This window comes from Lotus japonicus, chromosome 3 (assembly GCF_012489685.1).
Source record: "Lotus japonicus ecotype B-129 chromosome 3, LjGifu_v1.2".
Classification (NCBI taxonomy): domain Eukaryota; kingdom Viridiplantae; phylum Streptophyta; class Magnoliopsida; order Fabales; family Fabaceae; genus Lotus; species Lotus japonicus.
Window position 1 is genome coordinate 68,797,416 of NC_080043.1, and position 20,746 is coordinate 68,818,161.

The window sequence follows — 20,746 nt, forward strand, 5'->3', positions numbered from 1 at the left end:
AATGATCATTCAAAAACTTACATAAGAATAAGATGCAAGCATGACTCACAAGTCACATGGAGAATCTAATATTTGAAACCCCCATCTCATTGGTTAGTTTTAAGGACCAATTTGTTCTCCAAGGTTCTAAAATTATAAGGTCAGTCAGTGGAGTCTGTTTTTTTTCCACTTTTAGATCTGTATACCTATGTTTTCTATCACCTAAAATTTGAACATGACAAGCATGGTAAACTCACTCGGGCAAAACTGACCGAGGCCTCTATATGCAGTAGCATAATTCAGCAATGGAATGATAAGTATATACAGGATAGTGATACTACCTAAAACACCTTAAAAGAGAACATCATCTCATGATGTAGATGATGTTTGACTCAGGGAATTGTAAACCAATCTTTTTTATTTATTAGAATCATACTTGAAACTCTGCAATGATCACTGAAACACCCCAGAAAAGATGGGGTTGGCACCTGACAATCTTGAATGTGCATTTGGCCTTATAACCTGGGCTTCTAAAGAGATATTTCTAAATTTGGCTCTAAAAAATATCAACAATTTTAAGAAGAATATCCCTGTTGTTGGAGTCACAAAAATCAATTATCCTTTGTGAAGAAACACTTTTGTTGAATCCAACTAACAAACATGATGCCTAAAAGAGTAATTTAATCTTGTACAGTTCAGTAAAAGTGATACAGCACTGTTAGTTAGTAATATAATCTTGGTCTTGGGCAATTTAATGTGTTATGCTGTGACAGAGGACTAAGAAATAAACTCTAAGCACTATGGAGTCAATACTGAAATTAAACACATATATCGTTAGTGATTCATCGAAATTTACCATAACTTTCCTGGCTGATTACAGTAAAAAATAAAATGCAAATTGCAGGTGTACAAAGTGTTAACGTGGAAAATGAAGGTGCATATAGAAACCAAGTTGAGAAATACCATACTCTCATACTCATGTTAAAATTTCAAATAACAAGCAACACTTCATAGATAATAAATTAATAAGATCATATCCAAATATATTTAATACGTTAACATCTTCTGTCTCAAACAGAATGCATTGCCCGCTACCAATTTCCATCAAAACTAAAACAACAAAGGTCTTAAACACTATGAGATAAAATCACAGAAGGATTCAATGCCCGAAACGGTATTCATCAAGATGGACAAACCTAACAAAAAAAAACATTCAGATAACCATGTCATGACCTCACTGAACTACTAGATTCTGACCATTTTGAAAAGTGCTAATACAACTCATTAAATACTTTAACATTGTTGAAGAGGCCATAAAGCATAACTAAATCTCTAACATGCTGATGTTTAACTGGGAACCGACGTCCTAAATCACCATTTGTCATCCACATTATTTTGGGCACGCCTCTTAAAAGATGGACTACCATTTGTATCAGAATCATCCTGCACAGTCAAATTAAAAATCACCTTGATAGCCTCAAATATATATTTTCCAGTCAAAGATAAAACATTATGATGACAATAGAATGTGTTGGCATTAACACCACTTACAGAGTCAGAGAACAATTTAACATTCCAGTCACGACTGCTGAAACTAACCTCATCGTCATCTTCCAATAAAGAACAGCCTCCATATTCATCCTGCATAATGTAAAATTAATTATTACCTAAATAGCCACAAATTTTTTTTCAGCCATAGATAGCATTATAATGACAATAGATTGTGTCAGCATTAACACCACTTACAGAGTTAACGAGCAAGTTAATGTTCCAGTCCTCATTGTTGAAATTAACATTATTGCCATCTTTCAACATATCAATTTGATCCCTAAAATGCTCTGGTAAATAACTAATATCATCATCATCACAGGTCCCTTTGACAACAACCTGTGCAAGCTTGGCCCATCTCTTTAGTACTAAAGATGTTGGCATCTCAGCTATGCCTAGATAAACCATCACGTGAACTATGTGTTCACATGGAATTCCAAAATTTTCCATCTTCTTACAATCACATACAAACTGGTAGGTTGGCGGAGTATAATGTGGCGGATAATAATCCACATACCACATCCTATCTGGTTGACCATATTTAGACACTTTGTAAATGTCTGAGGTACCTGACAACACTTCTTTACAGTAATAAGTAACTTTCATTGTGCCTACCCTTGAAAGCACATGACGAAATAACTTGAAGACCTCCCTAGTGAACACCCTAGATGCAGACCTCTCCAATGATTTCACCATCGTTAGTAACACAGGTTCACGGCCAAACACTGATTTGAACTCTGCATTTCTTTCCTTGTATCGAAACTCATCAAGGCAATCAAGATGAAATTGCTGCAAAACGTCTACCAAATTACCAGAAGAACGAGCCAACCTCCCAAATTTAACATACAACCCCTCACATTGAGAAGTGGCCTTAAAACCAACAAAACATGTACCTCGGATGTATGCAGTTGCCCACATCTTCCTTTTCTCGTACATGTCTCTTACCCAACTATGGTTTTCAAGGCCATACTCGGCAACCATTTCATGCCACTGACCATCAAACTCGCTAGCCACACAATCAGACGACATAAGTTTGTTTAATGCTGCGGTCATCATTGGGTCTCCAACTTTGCTGCTTGCATTACGTAAGATTTGTTGAGCACATAATCTGTGGCGAGCATTTGGAAAGACTCTACTCATAGCATTCTTCAAAGCTATGTCATCATTGGTAATAACTAACCCCGGTGATTTAGCTTCCATGGCTTCCTTGAGCTGTTCAAACAACCACACATATGTTTCTTCAGTCTCATCAGCAATAATAGCACTAGCAAATATTGTTGTGTGGATGTGGTTGTCAACCCCTGAAAACACCACTAGTGGATACTTGTACTTACTCTTCGCATAAGTAGTGTCAAGAGCCACCACATCACCAAATAATTTATAATTAGAACGACTTCCACGGTCGCACCAGAACAAATGTTGAAGTCTTCCTTCCCCATCAGCTTTGTGCCTCCAAAACATTCTTGTCCCAGTTGATTTTGATTCCAAACTTCGGAGGTATTCTAGTGCAGCTCTAACTTCAGAGCTTTGTATCCACTTTTGTCTGGTTAAGTTACTAGACACGGCTGTTTCCACAGATCCAGCCTTTTGAAACCCATGACGAAAACTATAAGGATTGCTAGTACCAACCTTCCGCTTGTTACTCATTGGCAAAATGTCTGCATCAGTTATTGTACATGATCATCACCAAGAAATATGTAATAAAAAAACATGGCATCATTTGCAATGTTATAACAGCACATCAAGATGAAACATAAATATTATAGAGATGAAACATAAAAAAGCATGGCATCATTTGCAATGTTGTAACAGCACATCAAGATGAAACATAAATATTACAGAGATGATACATATAAAAGCATGGCATCATAATCATTTCCTTTCGGACTAATATAAGAGAAAAACAAAACATTTCATTTGATAAGGAAATAGGACTGAGGATCTTACAGAGATGCTTTTGAAGGGTTTTGGAGTTTCAGACGGCGTCAGTGTTTTGAAGAAACAGAAGATCACTCACCCTTCAAAATAAGTTATTGTAAGCGATATAAGAAAAATAAAGGGTCTCTCGTTCGGTTTGACAAGCAAGAGGCTCGGGAAGTTGACAAGACAGAACAAGCGGTCAAGTCACTCTCTTTCTTTCGTTTTCAAACCTTTTTCTGTCATGATTTTTAACCCTGCGCTCCGCAAGTTACCATTTTGTTGAAACTGCACTCTTTGGTGTGACACGATACTTTATACTTTACTTACAGGCCTCAACTAACGATGGCCAAATAACTTCTATGGGCTGAATAATGTGCCTTGAGATAGTGGAGAGTGAATAATGTGCTTGTAGGTAGTGGAGAGTGGTTTTCAACTTTTGGTTATTATTTATTGGGTTAATGGTTAAATTATTATCTGATTTTGTAAGTGAGTTTGATTTTAATTTCTATGCAGAAAAATAACGTTTAGCGATGGTTATTCTTAATATTATTGGCTGTTTTTTTTCGCTACTAAACGTCATTTCGCCGAATGACTAAAATTAAACTCACTTACAAAATCGAAAACTAGTTTAACCATTAACCCTTATTTATAGGAATTAACGCTTTGTTTGGTAGAGAAGATAAAAGTTAAGTAGAGAGAAAGATGTGAGAAATATAGTAGATTTATAAATTTTTTGATATGATAAAAAGAAATGAGAGACGGAGAGGAGAGAATGTCACTTTTTATGTTTTAAAAATTATTTCTAATATAAAACACTTTATGGTAGTCTGAAGGTAATTACTGTCGGTTGCAAATCGGTAGTAAAGTGCAACCTGGGATTAAAAATAATTATCTATAATATTGACAATTTCTGGTGATCTGATATGATTACTGGGGTTCCAAAACCGCCAGTAAAATACGAAAAATCAGAAGAAGAAAAACTGCGACCAACCCATCTCTCCATTTTTTCTCCGTTCTATCTCTCTCCTCCCACTCACCAAACACACATGCTTCCTCCTTTCTCCCCCTAACTTTTTCTTTCTCATCTCTCTACCCAAATCTCCATCTACCAGGCCTAAATTTCATTCACACCTAAAAAAACACTTAAGCTTGTGGCCCGTTGGTTTGGTGATTATCCAAACACCAACAAGTCTACTATTCAAATCCAGCACAACCTGAAGAAAAAAACACTTAAATTTGTGAGAAATAGAACCAATAGATAGCAAAATAAAAGATATAATGAGTGACTTGATAAAAATAAAAAGAGGTTGGAAGATGAAGTAAGTGAAAATAAGATGGAAGATCAAAACCCTCATAATAGTGGAGATAATTAATAGACTACTTAAAGTGACTATTTATGCTTTTTTTTTTTGGTACATCAATGCTTAAAAGAAAAATAAAAATAAACAGAAAAACTCGACTACGCCACTAACGCCTCATAAATAAGGTGCCACAATAGTCCTCCGCCAACAAAGGGATGGCGGCCTTCGGGGGATGTTGTTACTTTGTTGTCTTGCATTTTGTCAAAAACAACCTGATGTCGAAGCAGATGCCTTGGCATCTGATTTCGTGAAGCTAGGACATCAGTCCTTTGCTTGGAACGTGATTGTGGGCCCTTGAAGATCTTATGAAGATATATTTTTATAAGTTACTTGAGGTTCAAGTAGCTGTACCAGAAGGGTTTTAATTGTGGGTTGTTATTTGTTGAAACAATCTTTGATAAAAGATTTGTTTCTATCTTTACTTGGGAAAAACGCAACAAGATCTTTGGAGATTTAGTTTTGATTTGATGGTTGTTGCAATCTGTTACTTCAGTCCATGCTAACCCTAGTGCCTATGCTGCTACTACTGAAGTATATAAAAGGATGAAGACCACCGAAACTAATTGAGAGATCAAGGGTTTTAGGGTTGTTCATTGTTCTTTGTCCTTGTTTACTTGTGAACAAACTTTGCTCACGGATTCTATAAAGCAAGGTTATGATCTGTGTCATTTGTATCTTCAAACTCTGATTGTTGATTGTTTATTACCAGTCACTGAGGCAGTGATTAAGAGAATGTGAGAGGGGCTTTCATACTTAGGTTGAGATACTAAGTAGAAATACACTGGGTAGATTAGGAAGTGAACTATGAACTGTGGTGTTCATGAGTGTCTGTAATTCCTGAATCTTGAGATAGTGGATTTCCTTTCTTTGGGTGAAAACCCTCCAGACGTAGGTGAAGTTTCACCGAACTGAGTTACCAATCCTCTGTGTTCTTCTTTATTATTTTGCTGGTTTTGTTACTGTTAGTCAGTTGTCGAACCGGTTGTCCCAGCATCGCGTAGAAAATTTGTCCTGTGTGAGAACCAGAATTACAATTGGCATCAGAGCAGGCACCATATTCTGTTGGGTGAGCTTCATGGAGTATATTCTGTTCTCAAGGACAACATTATGGATGGAAGAAGATTAATCTATATGCCACCAATTTTGGATGGTACCAATTATGACTACTGGAAGGCTCGAATGATGGTGTTTCTCAAATCTATGGACAGTATAACATGGAAGGAAATAGTCAAGGGGTGGAAACATCCTGTGATAGCATCCACAACTGAATTGAAGCCTGAAGAAAATTGGACAAAGAAAGAAGATGACGAAGCTATTGGAAACTCCAAAGCCTTGAATGTTATTTTCAATGGAGTTGACAAAAATATGTTCAGGCTAATCAACACATGTACTGTGGCTAAAGAAGCATGGGCGATTCTCAATACTGCCCATGAAGGAACATCAAGAGTTCGTATGTCAAAGCTTCAGCTTCTTACAACTCAGTTTGAAACTATGAAGATGAATGAGGATGAATCCATATATAAGTTTCACATGCGTATAAGGGATCTAGCCAACTCTTCTTTTGCCCTAGGGGAACCCATGTCTGAAGAAAAGTTAGCAAGAAAGATTCTCAGGTCTCTCCCCAAGAGGTTTGATATGAAGGTAACTGCCATTGAAGAAGCCCAAGACATCAGTAACATCAAGGTTGATGAACTCATTGGTTCCTTGCAAACCTTTGAGATGTCTCTTAATGGTAGATCTGAGAAGAAGGCGAAGAGTATAACTTTTGTGTCCAACACTGAAGAAGATGAAGATCAGAGGGAGGAGGATACTGATGCAAGTATTGCAGAAGCTATATCATTTCTTGACAAAGCGTTGAAGAGTTTGGGCAGAACGTCAAATACAAATGTCCTGGACAATGTGTCGGACAATGTGAAGAATACTAAATTTCAACTGAAGGGCAAACATGAGAATGATACAACCAAGGCTATTCATGTAAAGGCTCTCATTGGAAAGTACTATTATGATGCTGAGTCAAGTGATGATGATGTGGTTATCTCAAATGAAGAACTAGTTGAAACCTACAAATTGTTGCTGGCTAAGTGGAAGGAATCATGTACGTATGGTGAGAAAATGAGAAAAGAAGTCAAGGATTTGGTTGTTGAGAATGAGAAGCTTCAGAGCACTAATGCTAGTTTGCAAGAAGAAGTAAAGAACGTCAATAATCTACTTGCAGAAAAGAAGCAATTTCTAATCATCAATGGTAGCTTACAAGAGGAAGTTACTCTTTTGAACTCCAAGCTTGAAGGTATGACAAAGTCTATTCGTATGATGAATAATAGTACCAATGTGTTAGAGGAGATTCTGGAAGTTGGGAAAACAGTTGGAGATATGGAAGGGATAGACTTCAGCTACAAGAATGCAAATAAGCTTGCTTCATCTGAAAAGCAAACTAAGCAACCAATGTCAGACCCAAGGTTGCACCATTCTGTACGACATGTGTACCCTCAGTTCAGAAAATCCAAGAAATCTACTTGGAGATGTCATCACTGTGGTAAACTTGGTCATATAAGGTCCTACTGTTACAAGCTATATGGATATCCTCAGTCTCATGATCAACCAAGGACTAATCCACAAGTAGCTCCAGCAAGGAAAGAGCGGAAACCTAAAGAAGGAGTTAGAGTCAAGTTTTTCGGTGAGGAAGAGATGTCTCCACAGGCATCTAGGGTGAATAGATCATATTCAAAGGATGTTGCTCTTCTTAAATCTCAGAGTTCTGGTGTAGATGTTATGAAGGAGTGGAGGAAGAAATTTGTTGCTGCAAGTTCTCTTGAAGTCTCAAATGCACCAGCAATTGTTCATGCAAGCATAGGTGAATCTGTAAGTGGAGATCCTAATGCTATTGTGCCTAATGTGATTCATGAGATATCAGTTGAATCTGTTTCTGTTCCCAATGTTGAACCTCATATTGAGACATTAGTTGAGACTACTTCAGATGTGAATATTGAACCCTCTGCTGGAAATCCAAACCCCATTGTTGACACATTAGAACTTGATCTCCAAATCCATCAATCTACCTTGGATTCTGAGCCATCTACCGGTTGTAAGAAGTCAGTTATTGAAAATGTTCATGAATTTTTGTCATTCTGGTCTTAGTAGTGATGGTTTGCTTATGTTGAAGACCCTTTTGCCAAATTTATGTTAAAAAGGGGGAGTAGCTGCATGTTGTTTCTGTTTTCTACTTGGTAGCTGTTTTCTATTTGGTAGCTTTGGTCTGTATTAATTTGAAGACTCTTTCAAGACAAGGCAAGTAACCGGTTGTGTAGTACTCCAAGCTGCTACTGTTTTATGTTCAAGTTGCTACTGGTTTACTGGTTTGCATTTGTTGGATAGTTAGTGTGTTTTGCTGCTATGTTCTATGTTCCAACTATGCTAGTTGTTGGTATGGATGCATCATTTGAGGGGGAGTTCTGCTGCTAAGGAGGAGCTTTGGTTCTCCATGTTTACCCTCTCTGATCTGTGAGTTGTTTTAGACAAAATTTGACAAGGGGAGATTGTTGTTACTTTGTTGTCTTGCATTTTGTCAAAAACAACCTGATGTCGAAGCAGATGCCTTGACATATGATTTCGTGAAGCTAGGACATCAGTCCTTTACTTGGAACGTGATTGTGAGCCCTTGAAGATCTTATGAAGATATGTTTTTATAAGTTACTTGAGGTTCAAGTAGTTGTACCAGGAGAGTTTTAATTGTGGGTTGTTATTTGTTGAAACAATCTTTGATAAAAGATTTGTTTCTATCTTTACATGGGAAGAACGCAACAAGATCTTTGGAGATTTAGTTTTGATTTTATGGTTGTTGCAATCTGTTACTTCAGCCCATGCTAACCCTAGTGCCTATGCTGCTGCTGCTGAAGTATATAAAAGGATGAAGACCTAAAACATGAAGACCACCGAAGCTAATTGAGAGAGATCAAGGGTTTTAGGGTTGTTCATTGTTCTTTGTCCTTGTTTACTTGTGAACAAACTTTGCTCACTGATTCTATAAAGCAAGGTTATGGTCTGTGTCGTTTGAATCTTCAAACTCTGATTGTTGATTATTTATTACCAGTCACTGAGGCAGTGATTGAGAGAATGTGAGAGGGGCTCTCATACTTAGGTTAAGATACTAAGTAGAAATACACTGGGTAGATTAGGAAGTGAACTATGAACTGTGGTGTTCATGAGTGTCTGTAATTCCTAAATCTTGAGATAGTAGATTTCCTTTCTTTGGGTGCAAACTCTCCGGACGTAGGTGAAGTTTCACCGAACTGGGTTACCAATCCTTTGTGTTCTTCTTTATTATTTTGCTGGTTTTGTTACTGTTAGTTAGTTGTCGAACTGGTTGTCCCAGCATCGCGTAGAACATTTGTCATGTGTGAGAACCAGAATTACAGAGGAGACTCTAGAAAATTCAAGCGGCAAGAATCACGCGCACCCTCTTTGGAGAGCAAATCCGCCACAGCGTTGCCTTCACGGAGAATATGTTCCAACTTCACTTGCCAAGCCTTGCCCAGAAGCTCTTGAATCATCCCCACAACCACAACATACATGTGAAAACGGCCACAACCCGCCTTCACCAGCGAAAGAGCATGCTGCGAGTCCGAGAAAATCACCGCGCGACGAACACCATTAACCCAACATAAGCGCAACCGATGGAGGATTGCCAAGAGCTCCACTTTGAGGATCTCGGAATGGCCAACAAAGGAAGAAAAGCCAAAGCACCACTTGCCTGTGTCATCGCGCACAACACCGCCCGCACGAGCACGACCCGGGTTACCCAATGAAGACCCGTCAACGTTCAAAGCAACACAACCCGAAGGTGGCGCTCGCCAAGCAACCCAACGCTGGTCAACGGTTGTCCCATGATCAAGACGCAGAACCCGCAACGTCTCATTCGCATACTGCAACACCAAGGGTCACGACTCCAAGGCATTGGTGAAGACAAAGGTGCAGCGACGACGCAAATGCACCGGGAGTGAATAAGAAGGGCTGTTGCATGCTCACGCGGAACAGTATTAATCCACTCTTCAAAAGACACAGCATCATAGAAACCAGGCGAAAGAGATAGCGACAAATTGCGCCCAACTCGAACCACCTCTGAGCAGTCGTGCAAACAGTGAAGCTGCGACTTCGGCAACAGGTTGCAGACGCGGCAGCGGTCAGGGAGGGGCACACCACGACGGGCCAGGATAGCAGCGACCGGAAGGGAATTATGAAGAGTTTTCCACGCAAACACACAGACCTTCTCATGCACCACAGTCTTCCAAATCCAAGCCCAAGGAGCTAACAAAGGAGGCTCCCCACACCTGTTTTGCAACCAAGAACAACGACAACAATAGTGAACATACCATCTTGAGAATCAGCCCAAACCATAAGATCATTCTGAGAGTTCCCGGTATGAACACACATAGAAGCCAAGTGTTGGGCAACCGGTGGGGGAAACAGGGTTGCAAGACGGTTAAGCTCACAAACCCCATCCCGAAAGACATCATTCACCATCAGAGATGTGTCGAAGACATGGACATAGGGCACAAGTTGGCAAAGCGGACCGCCACCCCCTCAATCAGTATACCAAAAAGAGACATTTCCAGCCTCAACTCTCCAAGTAAAACCGGCATGGAGCATAGCCCACACCCTCATCAAAGCATTCCACAAAGGTGAACCCCTCCTAGCTGGAGCATTCATGAAAGAAACACCTGGACAGTATTTGGAGAGAAACAACCGAACCCACAGCTTATCGACGGAGTTAATGAGGTCCCAAACCAACTTCCCAATCATGGAAACATTCATAAGGCGAGATTGACGAATACCAAGGCCCCCATAACGCTTGGGACGCGGAATTTTCTGCCAAGAAACCATATGCATGCCACGAGAGTCACCTCTAGCCCAAACAAAGTTCCGCGCTAAACCATCAAGACGATCACACACCGACTGGGGAAACCACATGAGTTGCATGGGGTAAACATGGATGATTTTTGAGGAAAGAGATCCTTTATTTTTCCTTATATGTTTATTTTACGTGGGGAGTTCTTGTTTTTTCTATGTTGAGAAGGGATCTTTGCATGAGATTCACATTACTTCGTTCTTCTCTTGTGATTTCTCCTTTCTTCTTCTTCGGATAATAACATTATATATGCTTGAGCTACGATTTAGAGACATTTTGCATTTAAAATAATCTTTGTGTTTATGAGCAGACTTCTGGTCAAATGATCAACCTTGATAAGTCTCAACTTTTGTGTAGCCGAAACGTGTTTAGTATCAGGATCAGTTTACACAACTTTTGGGTTTTAAGGCAATAGGGAGTTATAGAAAGTACTCAGATCTTCCTACCATTACGAGGAAGTTGAAGGCTTGAGTATTTAATTTTGTCAAATGGCGTGTTTGGAATAACTCAAGTGTAGGTTTGGCTTTGTATTTGGCATGCAGTGGAGGCGCGTGGTATTGGAATCAACTATTGTAATGGTTCGGGAAAATTACGTATTTGATCTTTGGATGCCAATTCAAACAGACACTAAAGGGTGGAAGTTGCAAACAATCTCTAGAGCAAGGAGGGAGGTTTGGATAAAATCTTTAGCACAAACATTCTCATCTTATGTTGTGTTTTGTTGTGCTCTTCCTTATGATTGTAAGGTTCTTTTGGAGTGGTGATATTGATAAATGAATATAGTGGGAAAAATAAGGACCTAGTGTCTTCCCAAATTATATTGACTTTGTAATGAACAAAGTTTATTGTACTTGAGTTGGAAAAAAAAATTTGTTATGCTATAACTCATCATGTGCATCGTCATGACAAGTGACTATTTGATTTTGTCATAACAAGTTGAAAAAGAAGTGTTTATTTGATGAAAAAATGAATTAAAATTATTTTTAACTTTATTTTAAGCTAATTTTAACCTAACTATTTGATCCGATGAAAAATGTTTTCTGATTATGATATTTAGTTTTAAAAATCTGTCATACCTCAAACCTCACTATTTTCCCGAACTCCTATTTCGACATATACCACTGACAATGACACCCTTCATTATTGTCACCTCCACTACCACAACAACATCATTATTATTACCTGACACTCTTCACGTGCACCAGTTCATAAAACCCTCCTCCATCACCACTATTAATGATGTCCCCCGCCTAACACTCTCCACTACATCATCACCTATTAATTTCTACTACCATCGTCCAATACCTACCATTAACGGTTCATCGCTTGACATCCTCATCTACCATCGTCGTCACCACATGAAATCTTCCTTGCCACCACAACCACTGCCACTCTACACCATCCACCACTATTGAAACTATCTTGATCTTTCCAGTGTCACGACACTCATCATCACTATTGTCGTTTCCTTATACCATCCACCACCACCACCACCACCAGGAAGCACCCTCTATCACCATCACCCTACATCGTTGTCCCACTACCCGAAATCTTCCACCATAATTACTACCAACATCTTGTCGCTGCCTTGAAACTTCCATGATGAAGGGTGGAAGGTGGTGGTAGTGATAATGATAACGGTAGTAGCAGAGAGTACGGCAATTATAGTCATGAATAGCGTTAGACAATGATGAAAGAAATGAATCTATCACCCCATGATCAACGCATTAATCGGTAGGGACCGATCGAGTATTTTCTTTTCATTCACAAAGCTTAGGATTCAAAATTCTAAACACTTGCTTAAGAGACATAGTGGTGAATCACGACGTAAAACTAGTTCCTTCCTAAACTGAAATCAGATACTACTAGCACTATGCTAAATAAAGAAGTAGATAAATAAAATGTGTTAAAATCATATCTCCCATTTTATTTTCTTTATAAAGAAAGCAATATGGGAGTATAAGTGCCAAAAATAAATAGTGAGAAAATATAGGGAATCAAGCATACACATATAATAAAAGTCAAGGATGGAGGACGCATGACGCATCCATTGCTTGCATTTCATTCCTCCCCTTCTTCCTTCTACCAGAAATCACAACCTAGAGAGAGAGGAGATAGAGATAGAGAGAGAAAGCGCGTTAAAAGACCAATTTGACCTTCGATCCTTTTCATTTTCCTCTCTCTTTCTCGCTCCTTCCCATTCATCACATTCATCATCCATTCACAGACACCATGAACCAGAAGGCCAACGTTTCCAAGGAGCTCAACGCCAAGCACAAAAAGGTTCATCTTCTTCACTCATTTTTCCGAATTCACAAATACCATCAGATCAATGATCCCTTCATTTTCGGATTCGATTCAATCATCGTCCGATTCGTTTATTGAGAAATCAGAGTTCATTTTTTGTGATCGTTTGCTGCCATAATTAGATGTTATATTAAATGTTGAATTATGATTGTAAATCTCAATGTTAGGAAATGGATCACTGATTGATCGATCTGCTTGTAACGAGATATTCGTTCACTGATTGATTTTTTTTCGTTTCATGATTTTGGGGATTAAACTTTACTTGCTAGTTTCGATCATTTGAAAAAAAGGTTAAGGCTTACATGTCTTATTGTTGATAGGGATTGCTTAGAAGTTAAAATCTTTATCCTTAATTGGTTTTGCTTCAGTTGTTTCTCAGCTTCCAGATATTTGGGTATTTGTTAGTTTCTCATTGAGTAGCTATAGCTCCTGTATTACTTGTGGCATGAAGCATGTGGTACCAAGTACAACTTTTAGGGTTACATTGTTATCCTATTTATAGTGGATTCTATTGATCTCTATTTTACAATAAAATCCTAATAAATCCTATAACAATCCCTTAAAAAGTTTTACAATCCACATTAAATCAAATCCTAATAAACTAAAGATTTTAGCCCAAAATATAATGAGCCAAATCTCAACAATCTCCACCTTGGCGAATTCCGAACTCCCCTATGAAGATATGCTGCTTTAGTTTCCTGATTCTGATTTCTGGGATTGAACTCCACCTTGCTCAACACCTTGTTGCTTCACTCCTCCACCTTGGCATCCATCCACTTCTCCTTCCCTGGCGTGGCCATCGCCTCTTGAAAGTAGACAGATCTCCATCTTGTTCCGTGTCTTTCTAATCCGTCGATTTCTCCTCTCACAACGACTTCTGCAATCCTTGTTGACCTCCCTTCGCAGCGGAAGATATCAGCCGTCACTATGGTTACTAACCATCGGCCCCTCCGCAGAAGTTACCCGACCGTTACCATGGTTACTAACCATCGGCCCCTCTGCGGAAGTTGTCCAGCCGTTACCATGGTCCCACTAACCATTGGCTCTGATACCACTTGTAGGGGATTCAAGCACCTCGATTGCATGAAGTAGTAGAGCGAGAAATCACAAATAAAGCACACAGCATCTTTGGTCACGCAGTTCGGCCAAATTGCCTACCTCTGCGGCTATAGAGTAGCTATAGCTCCTTTGTATTACTTGTGGCATGAAGCATGTGGTACCAAGTACAACTTTTAGGGTTACATTGTTATCCTATTTATAGTGGATTCTATTGATCTCTATTTTACAATAAAATCCTAATAAATCCTATAACAATCCCTTAAAAAGTTTTACAATCCACATTAAATCAAATCCTAATAAACTAAAGATTTTAGCCCAAAATATAATGAGCCAAATCTCAACAGAGGAGAATTTATCCATGATGTTGGTTGTGGTAATTGGGGAAAGACTTTGTGGGGATATTATTTGATTTGAGGATAAAATCTTTAGTTATTAAATTGTTCGGTATTTTGAGTTGAAATGGGCGAAACTTCATTAGTATCGTGAATGTTATTATTTTGGATTTTGGGTGGTAGTTATCTTATTCTTACCCTACTTGAATCTGGATCAGTTTATGTCATTGAATGTGGTTGCATTGGTAACTTGCTACACTTTTTAAAACCTTCACCTTCTCTTTTGTTTAAGTATATCCTTTATTTACTTTAAATTAAATACGCAGATACTTGAAGGACTCCTTAAATTGCCGGAGAATAGGGAATGTGCTGACTGCAAAGCTAAGTATGTATCTAGCTGGATTCTCTATCTCACATTCTCATGTCACTCAGTAGGAAACCGATAAAAGAGATACTAATCAGTCCATGAATTTTGGATTGTCTTTGTATGAAGCATTTTCGGGATTATTTATCAATCGTTTTTGACAATTCTCATTTCTGATTTGATTTGCAGAGGCCCAAGATGGGCTAGTGTCAATCTTGGTATATTTATATGCATGCAGTGCTCCGGAATACATCGAAGTCTTGGGGTACACATCTCAAAGGTAATATTATGCTCCTTGGTATGGTAGAAGTGGTTGTGGTCTGTAGGTTTCTCTTATAATGCTGATGCTTATAAAGGTCTTGGTTTTATTTATAAAAAAAATCACGTGGGGGAAATTATGTATTACGGTCGTCTCATTAAGAAATAGAATCTTTGTGAATTCAATTACAATGAGTTTCTTTTCTATGCTTAGCGTATGCTGCTGCATCAATTCTATTATGGATGATAAATTTCATTGTTTTGAGGGACAGTGATATAAGGTTTTAAAATAAGTGACAGTAATGAAAGCAATTTACATCTTGGTCTTTGTCGTTATAAGTTAGGAGCTTGCTGCAGGACATCTATTTGTCAATATATGGTTAGACTGTTATGTTATTTTTATTCTGGATCTAACAAGGGCTCAGCTGATAACCTATTTTTTTTTAGAAAGCAAAACATATATTAATATATATAAAATGTTGAGAAACAACCCCTCTAAACATGGCTACAATAACCTAACCAGCAGCCCGGCCACAACAACGAAAACCTCCCAAAAACCTCGAAAAAACCCACAAGCATAGAGACGTGCTTAAACGCCCAAAACACCTAGTGCATACCCCACTAGAAAGGTCTCCAGTAAAGTCAAAAATCAGCGACAAGATCAACCGACAAGGGATCCTATCAAGCCGCTCAACACCAGCAACAGAGACCTAACCCAACCGAGCAGACTAAAAACCCAACAACAAAAACCTACCAAAGTGCCAAAAGCTGGGGACCAGAACCTGTACAAGACAACAAGAGAAAAGAAACAAAACAATTAAACATAAAAGAAGCCAGTAACCCACAACTGACAGCCTCACCACCAAAGAATCCACTCCCCTCCAGGTCTGCAGCTGCAATGCCCAAAGATCTCCAAGACCTTCCAACGCAGCCAGAGCTCCCTCCATAACAAAACGTTACAGAGAGCAGACCAATCGAAACACCAAGAGAGAAAGCCCCTTTCACAAGATCCAAACCCCGAAAACAAATCCAAAAAACCGGGGAAGATAGTTGTTTGACCCTTTTCCTTTTATATTTAAAATGAAATATTAATTCTGACTTGATCCGATGTGGGGACAGGTGACACATGGCTCCTAGGTCCTAACTATTTGATTTTTACACCCTAGTCTTGGAATATTTATATGAACTAAAGACTCTAAATTTCAACTTGCTAGTACAATTACAATCATTTCATTGGTATGACTCATGACGATGATGATCATTATTATTATGTGCTCACTTAACCATTTTTCTGCAGGTTCGCTCTGCTACTTTGGACACCTGGCTCCCTGAGCAAGTAGCATTCATTCAATGTAAGGGAATCTGAGTCGTCATGACATCATGGTTATTGCGAGTTTTGTTTTGTGCATTAGTTATATAGTCTGCTCATTATATTTGAACTTCAATTTTTGGCCCTATATAGCGATGGGAAATGAGAAGGCAAATAGTTACTGGGAAGCAGAATTGCCGCCAAATTATGATAGAGTTGGAATTGAAAATTTCATTCGTGCAAAGTATGTTAGTTGATATCCTTGAACCAGACTTTTTTTTTAATCTTTTTACCTTTTAAGTGTGTCCGTTTCTTATTATTTTCATCTGGTCAAGATGATTATTTGCTTTCCATCATTTTATATTTAAAGGTATGAAGATAAGAGATGGGTTTCAAGAGACGGGAATTCAAAATCACCTTCTAGGCTGCAAGATGAGAAAACTCAATCAAATTGGCAAAATCCAGGGGAAAGAGGTAGGCAGAGCTATGTAACTGCATCTGAGAATGCTTTTGTGGAAAGGAAGAAAATCCAACAATCCAATGTAATTCCGGCTACAAGAATCAGTCCATCAAATGTAATTCCTGCGACAAGAATCAGTGTTCCTGCTCCTCCTAAAGGACCTGAGCAGGTAAATATGGAGCCCCAGTTAATGCATCCCAAGTGTGTGTTTGGATAATTTATTTTAACAAGGTAATGCTTTTGTTGAGGAGATTTATATTACTTAAAATACCTTATTTGGATATCAAATAAGAGAGTTTTGAAAATTCCAGATAATTTTATAGGGTAAATTCTAACTTTAGTAGGAATTCTAATCCCAAACTCTCCTCTCTCATCCTCAACTTGTCAAATTCTCTTCATTCAATTTCTAAAATACTTTTCCAAAAAAAAATACTTTGTTAAGTGACAATTATTTAAATACATCGATTTAATTTCTTAGTATTTTAAATTTCCTAAAATTTCAATTGATTCATTTCATCCAAACACATTGTAATGTCTTCTGGATATTGATATCTTTGTTGAAAAAGAAAGAATAGAATTTGTTGTTAGATAATACAAAGCAGCTATTGTGTCATCTTATGAAATTGAAGGGGTTTAAAAATTTAAGGGGTCTGTGCAGTGAACTTTTCACAGTGATATCCAGGTTTTAAAGTGTGCAGATGCGCGCCTGTGATAAACATTGCAATGTGAAACAAGAAAATGTTTTTATGAAAAAAGAACATGATGTGACAAGATTGACATTGTGACACGTCACAGGCTTGCTCTTGTAATGTGGGTTACTTATGTTATCTTATAAATGCCTGAAATGCTTATTTACCACTTTGTTAATATCTATAAATTATATTCTAAGGGTCTAAGGCAGATTGTCTTTTATTTCGAGCTTATACGGCAGACTAGAAATTTTAAGTGCCTAATTTCTCTCTGATTTAAAAGATAAGTGCCTCTATTTTTGAACCCCAATTCAATCATACAAAAATGAAAATAATATGCAGAACTGCAAGGAAAAGTTTGTTTGAGGTGCATATTAATAGTGAAGGATGGTCGGAAAATATTATCAGCAATAGAAATATTAATTTTGACTTCTTTTATTAAAAAGTAATTTAGCTTTCAATTTCATTATTTTGCATGATAAATTATCATTTGGAACAATTATTATAAATATTTTAGCTTTTCTTTTCTTCTTTTATTTTTTTAACATAATTCATTTCCTTGCCTATAAAGATGACAGTATCATGGTTTATTCCGTTCTAGACATGAAAATACTCAATTTCTTAACAGGTAACTCATGTGGCCAAACCTCAGCATATTGAGAAAGTGGAACCTGCGGTGCCACAACCACAAGCTGAAACTTCACAGTCTACTGGCACAGCTCAAAATTCCGCCCCCAAAGTTGACTATGCTACTGACCTTTTTGATATGCTGTCTATGGATGATCCAAGTGAAAAGAGCTCAGGTCCAGCTGATGCTACTGCTGATGATAATAACTGGGCAGGTTTTCAGTGTATGTTTTAGGTGTCCTTGTAAAAAAATGTACTCCTAGTCTTAGACATCGTTTTTGAAGATTTGAAGAAGCTTCTCGTTATTATGTTTTTTCTTTATCTTTTTTTTTTTAATTTTGTTACTGTTATTGTTTCAGCTGCTGCAGAGACATCAACAGCCAAGAAGACTGAGACCACGAAAACAGTTGAAAATACACCCCGTCCAACTTCTGGAATCGAGGATCTGTTTAAAGATTCACCTTCAATTACACCAAGCTTAGCTTCAGAAAAGCCACAAAAAGATGTTAAAAATGACATCATGAGTCTTTTTGAGAAGGTATGTACGAATGGTTCAATAGATTTGTTGAAGTTTGTGAGTTCCTTTGACTTGATTTGGTTTGTCTTATTTTATTGAGTTCTTTCTGTCCTATGTATTACATAAGACATTACAAGTGAATTTAGTTGCTGATCTCTATATTCAGACGGGTTGTTTTTGTTTTGGTATGTCACAAAGATTTTACCTGACCCGGTAAATTGGATTTCTGCAGACCAATATGGTGTCTCCATTTGCTATGCATCAACAGCAGCTAGCCATGCTGGCACAGCAACAGTCTCTTCTAATGGCTGCTGCTGCTAAATCTGCAGGTGGGGATTCCAAGTATTCTTCTAGTGTACAGCAACCCGGGTCCAATATTCCTATCCAAAGTTGGCCAACGGCTGGTTACCCTATTCCAGGAGTAATGCCCATCGCAGGTCAGGGAGAGTTGCAGAAACTTATGCAGGTAATAATCGATGCAAGCATTAAGTTAATTGATTAATGACATGTTCTTATCTCCAGAGAAATTAATCTCACCTTTCATTTTGGGCTAGACAATGAACATGACTTCAGCGCATCCAGCAGGGAGCTCAGTTCAGTATCCACCATCTAGGTACACCAGTAATTTGTGAACTTAGCCTATTTAACTTCAGTATGGAAAACTTGTAGGGATTTGACTTGAATGTGACCTGATATTGCTGCATAGAATTTTGAATAATCTTAGGCTGATATTGGTGCCAGTCAGAAGGAAACATTGTTCCACAAATCAAAACTAATGTCTAGATTGTTCTGTTTTCATTATGAGTTGAAAGTAGATCCTCTTGGTAAAGTATTTTCCTTTTCATAGTTGAGGTTGGTGGTAGTAGCATTGGAAAAATTTTCAAATTTTCATAATAATCAACTGCTGGTTTTGCCGCCCCCATTTGGCATTTCAAATTTGAGCGCTAATTATCTCATCCTGAACACATGCCAATGAGACATTCTTTTGTTTCAAACATTTCTTCCAAATTTACCCGAATATGGATTAGTAAGATATAGGCGCTTTTCGCTGAAGATTATGTTTCGATTTGAGCGTAATTCTTGCAACAAGTATCTTATTAAAGTATCTCACATATATACACAATGTTTCTCTGTTGATTCTTCTGTTCTCTTCATATATCCTTCTTCCTTTTTTTTATAAGCATATCCTTCTTCCTTATTAACTGAACTGCCATGTATTGCAGTTACTACACTATGGGGCAAGTTGCTCCTGTTAATGGTATGATGACAGCGGGAGCAAGCAAACCTCAGTCAGCAGCTCCGGTATCATCAACCACTCCTCAGAAGGAGAAGGAATATGATTTTTCCTCCTTAACACAAGGAATGTTTGCGAAGCAGTGATTGGCAATTGCCTGCAATATTTCATATACCATAGAAAGTTAGTTAAACTTACAGAAAAGAGTACTTTCTTTCTCTGTCATTTGACATGTGCTTGGGTTGTAAACCATTTCCAGAGCTACTGGGATAGTTCAGCTTTTTACTTCTTTTGGGTGATTGGTTATTTTGTATCGATAGGTGTATTATTCACAATAAATTTTGGTGACGTTAATTGTTCATTCCTGTTTTCCTTCTACATCTTCTGGACTACGGACAGGTCTTTTTTATTTTTCTTTACGAGGGGCTATGCCCCGACTACGGACAGGTCTTAAACCACATCATTGGGTGACAAATTACTATTTAGTGTATGTGTGGATGCACAATGAGAAACCGTGAACCACGTGAAGTCAATATCATGCTGGACAGTCATAAACGCTAATAAAAGTTGCTTCTATTTATCTTAATTTTGGTTCACCATGTATTCAAACATGCACTCAAGTGTGCCACACACGTATTTACATATATAGGAAAGCGATAGGGAGATGGAGAGGGAGAGAGATTATATTCTTTTACACTGAAATATAATTAAATCATGGATCTCACTACATTTTACATGAGGGGTTCATTAATAGTTATGCGACACTAAGTAACTAATTATAATGGATTACATACGAATTTGAATGGAGCCTTCCAAGTTTCTGCTTCAACTGCATGTGGCATTCCTTTTTAATGAACAAGTTGAAAACACTTCCTCACTA

General features: G+C 38.0%; 3 protein-coding genes across 3 annotated transcripts; 2 read left to right on the top strand and 1 right to left on the bottom strand.

The window, feature by feature from the left end:
• Window positions 1-1,010: 1,010 nt before the first annotated feature.
• On the bottom strand, window positions 1,011-3,691 carry LOC130742366 (protein FAR1-RELATED SEQUENCE 5-like). Its single transcript, XM_057594467.1, has 4 exons — window positions 3,475-3,691; window positions 1,726-3,185; window positions 1,531-1,620; window positions 1,011-1,422 (listed from the first exon to the last, which is right to left on the bottom strand). The coding sequence occupies exons 2-4, from the start codon at window positions 3,172-3,174 to the stop codon at window positions 1,351-1,353; spliced, it is 1,611 nt and encodes a 536-aa protein (XP_057450450.1). The 5' UTR covers window positions 3,175-3,185; window positions 3,475-3,691; the 3' UTR covers window positions 1,011-1,350.
• Window positions 3,692-7,577: 3,886 nt separating this feature from the next.
• LOC130749102 (uncharacterized) lies at window positions 7,578-7,943 on the top strand. The gene has a single exon (XM_057602389.1). The coding sequence runs from the start codon at window positions 7,578-7,580 to the stop codon at window positions 7,941-7,943; it is 366 nt and encodes a 121-aa protein (XP_057458372.1).
• A 4,806-nt stretch (window positions 7,944-12,749) lies between these two features.
• LOC130745476 (ADP-ribosylation factor GTPase-activating protein AGD5) lies at window positions 12,750-20,244 on the top strand. The gene is made up of 11 exons (XM_057597764.1): window positions 12,750-12,993; window positions 14,735-14,793; window positions 14,962-15,052; window positions 16,328-16,382; window positions 16,493-16,583; window positions 16,710-16,968; window positions 18,117-18,339; window positions 18,475-18,653; window positions 18,865-19,098; window positions 19,187-19,245; window positions 19,856-20,244. Exons 1-11 carry the CDS (start codon window positions 12,943-12,945, stop codon window positions 20,010-20,012), a joined length of 1,458 nt encoding a protein of 485 aa, XP_057453747.1. The 5' UTR covers window positions 12,750-12,942; the 3' UTR covers window positions 20,013-20,244.
• The last annotated feature ends 502 nt before the right edge of the window (window positions 20,245-20,746 follow it).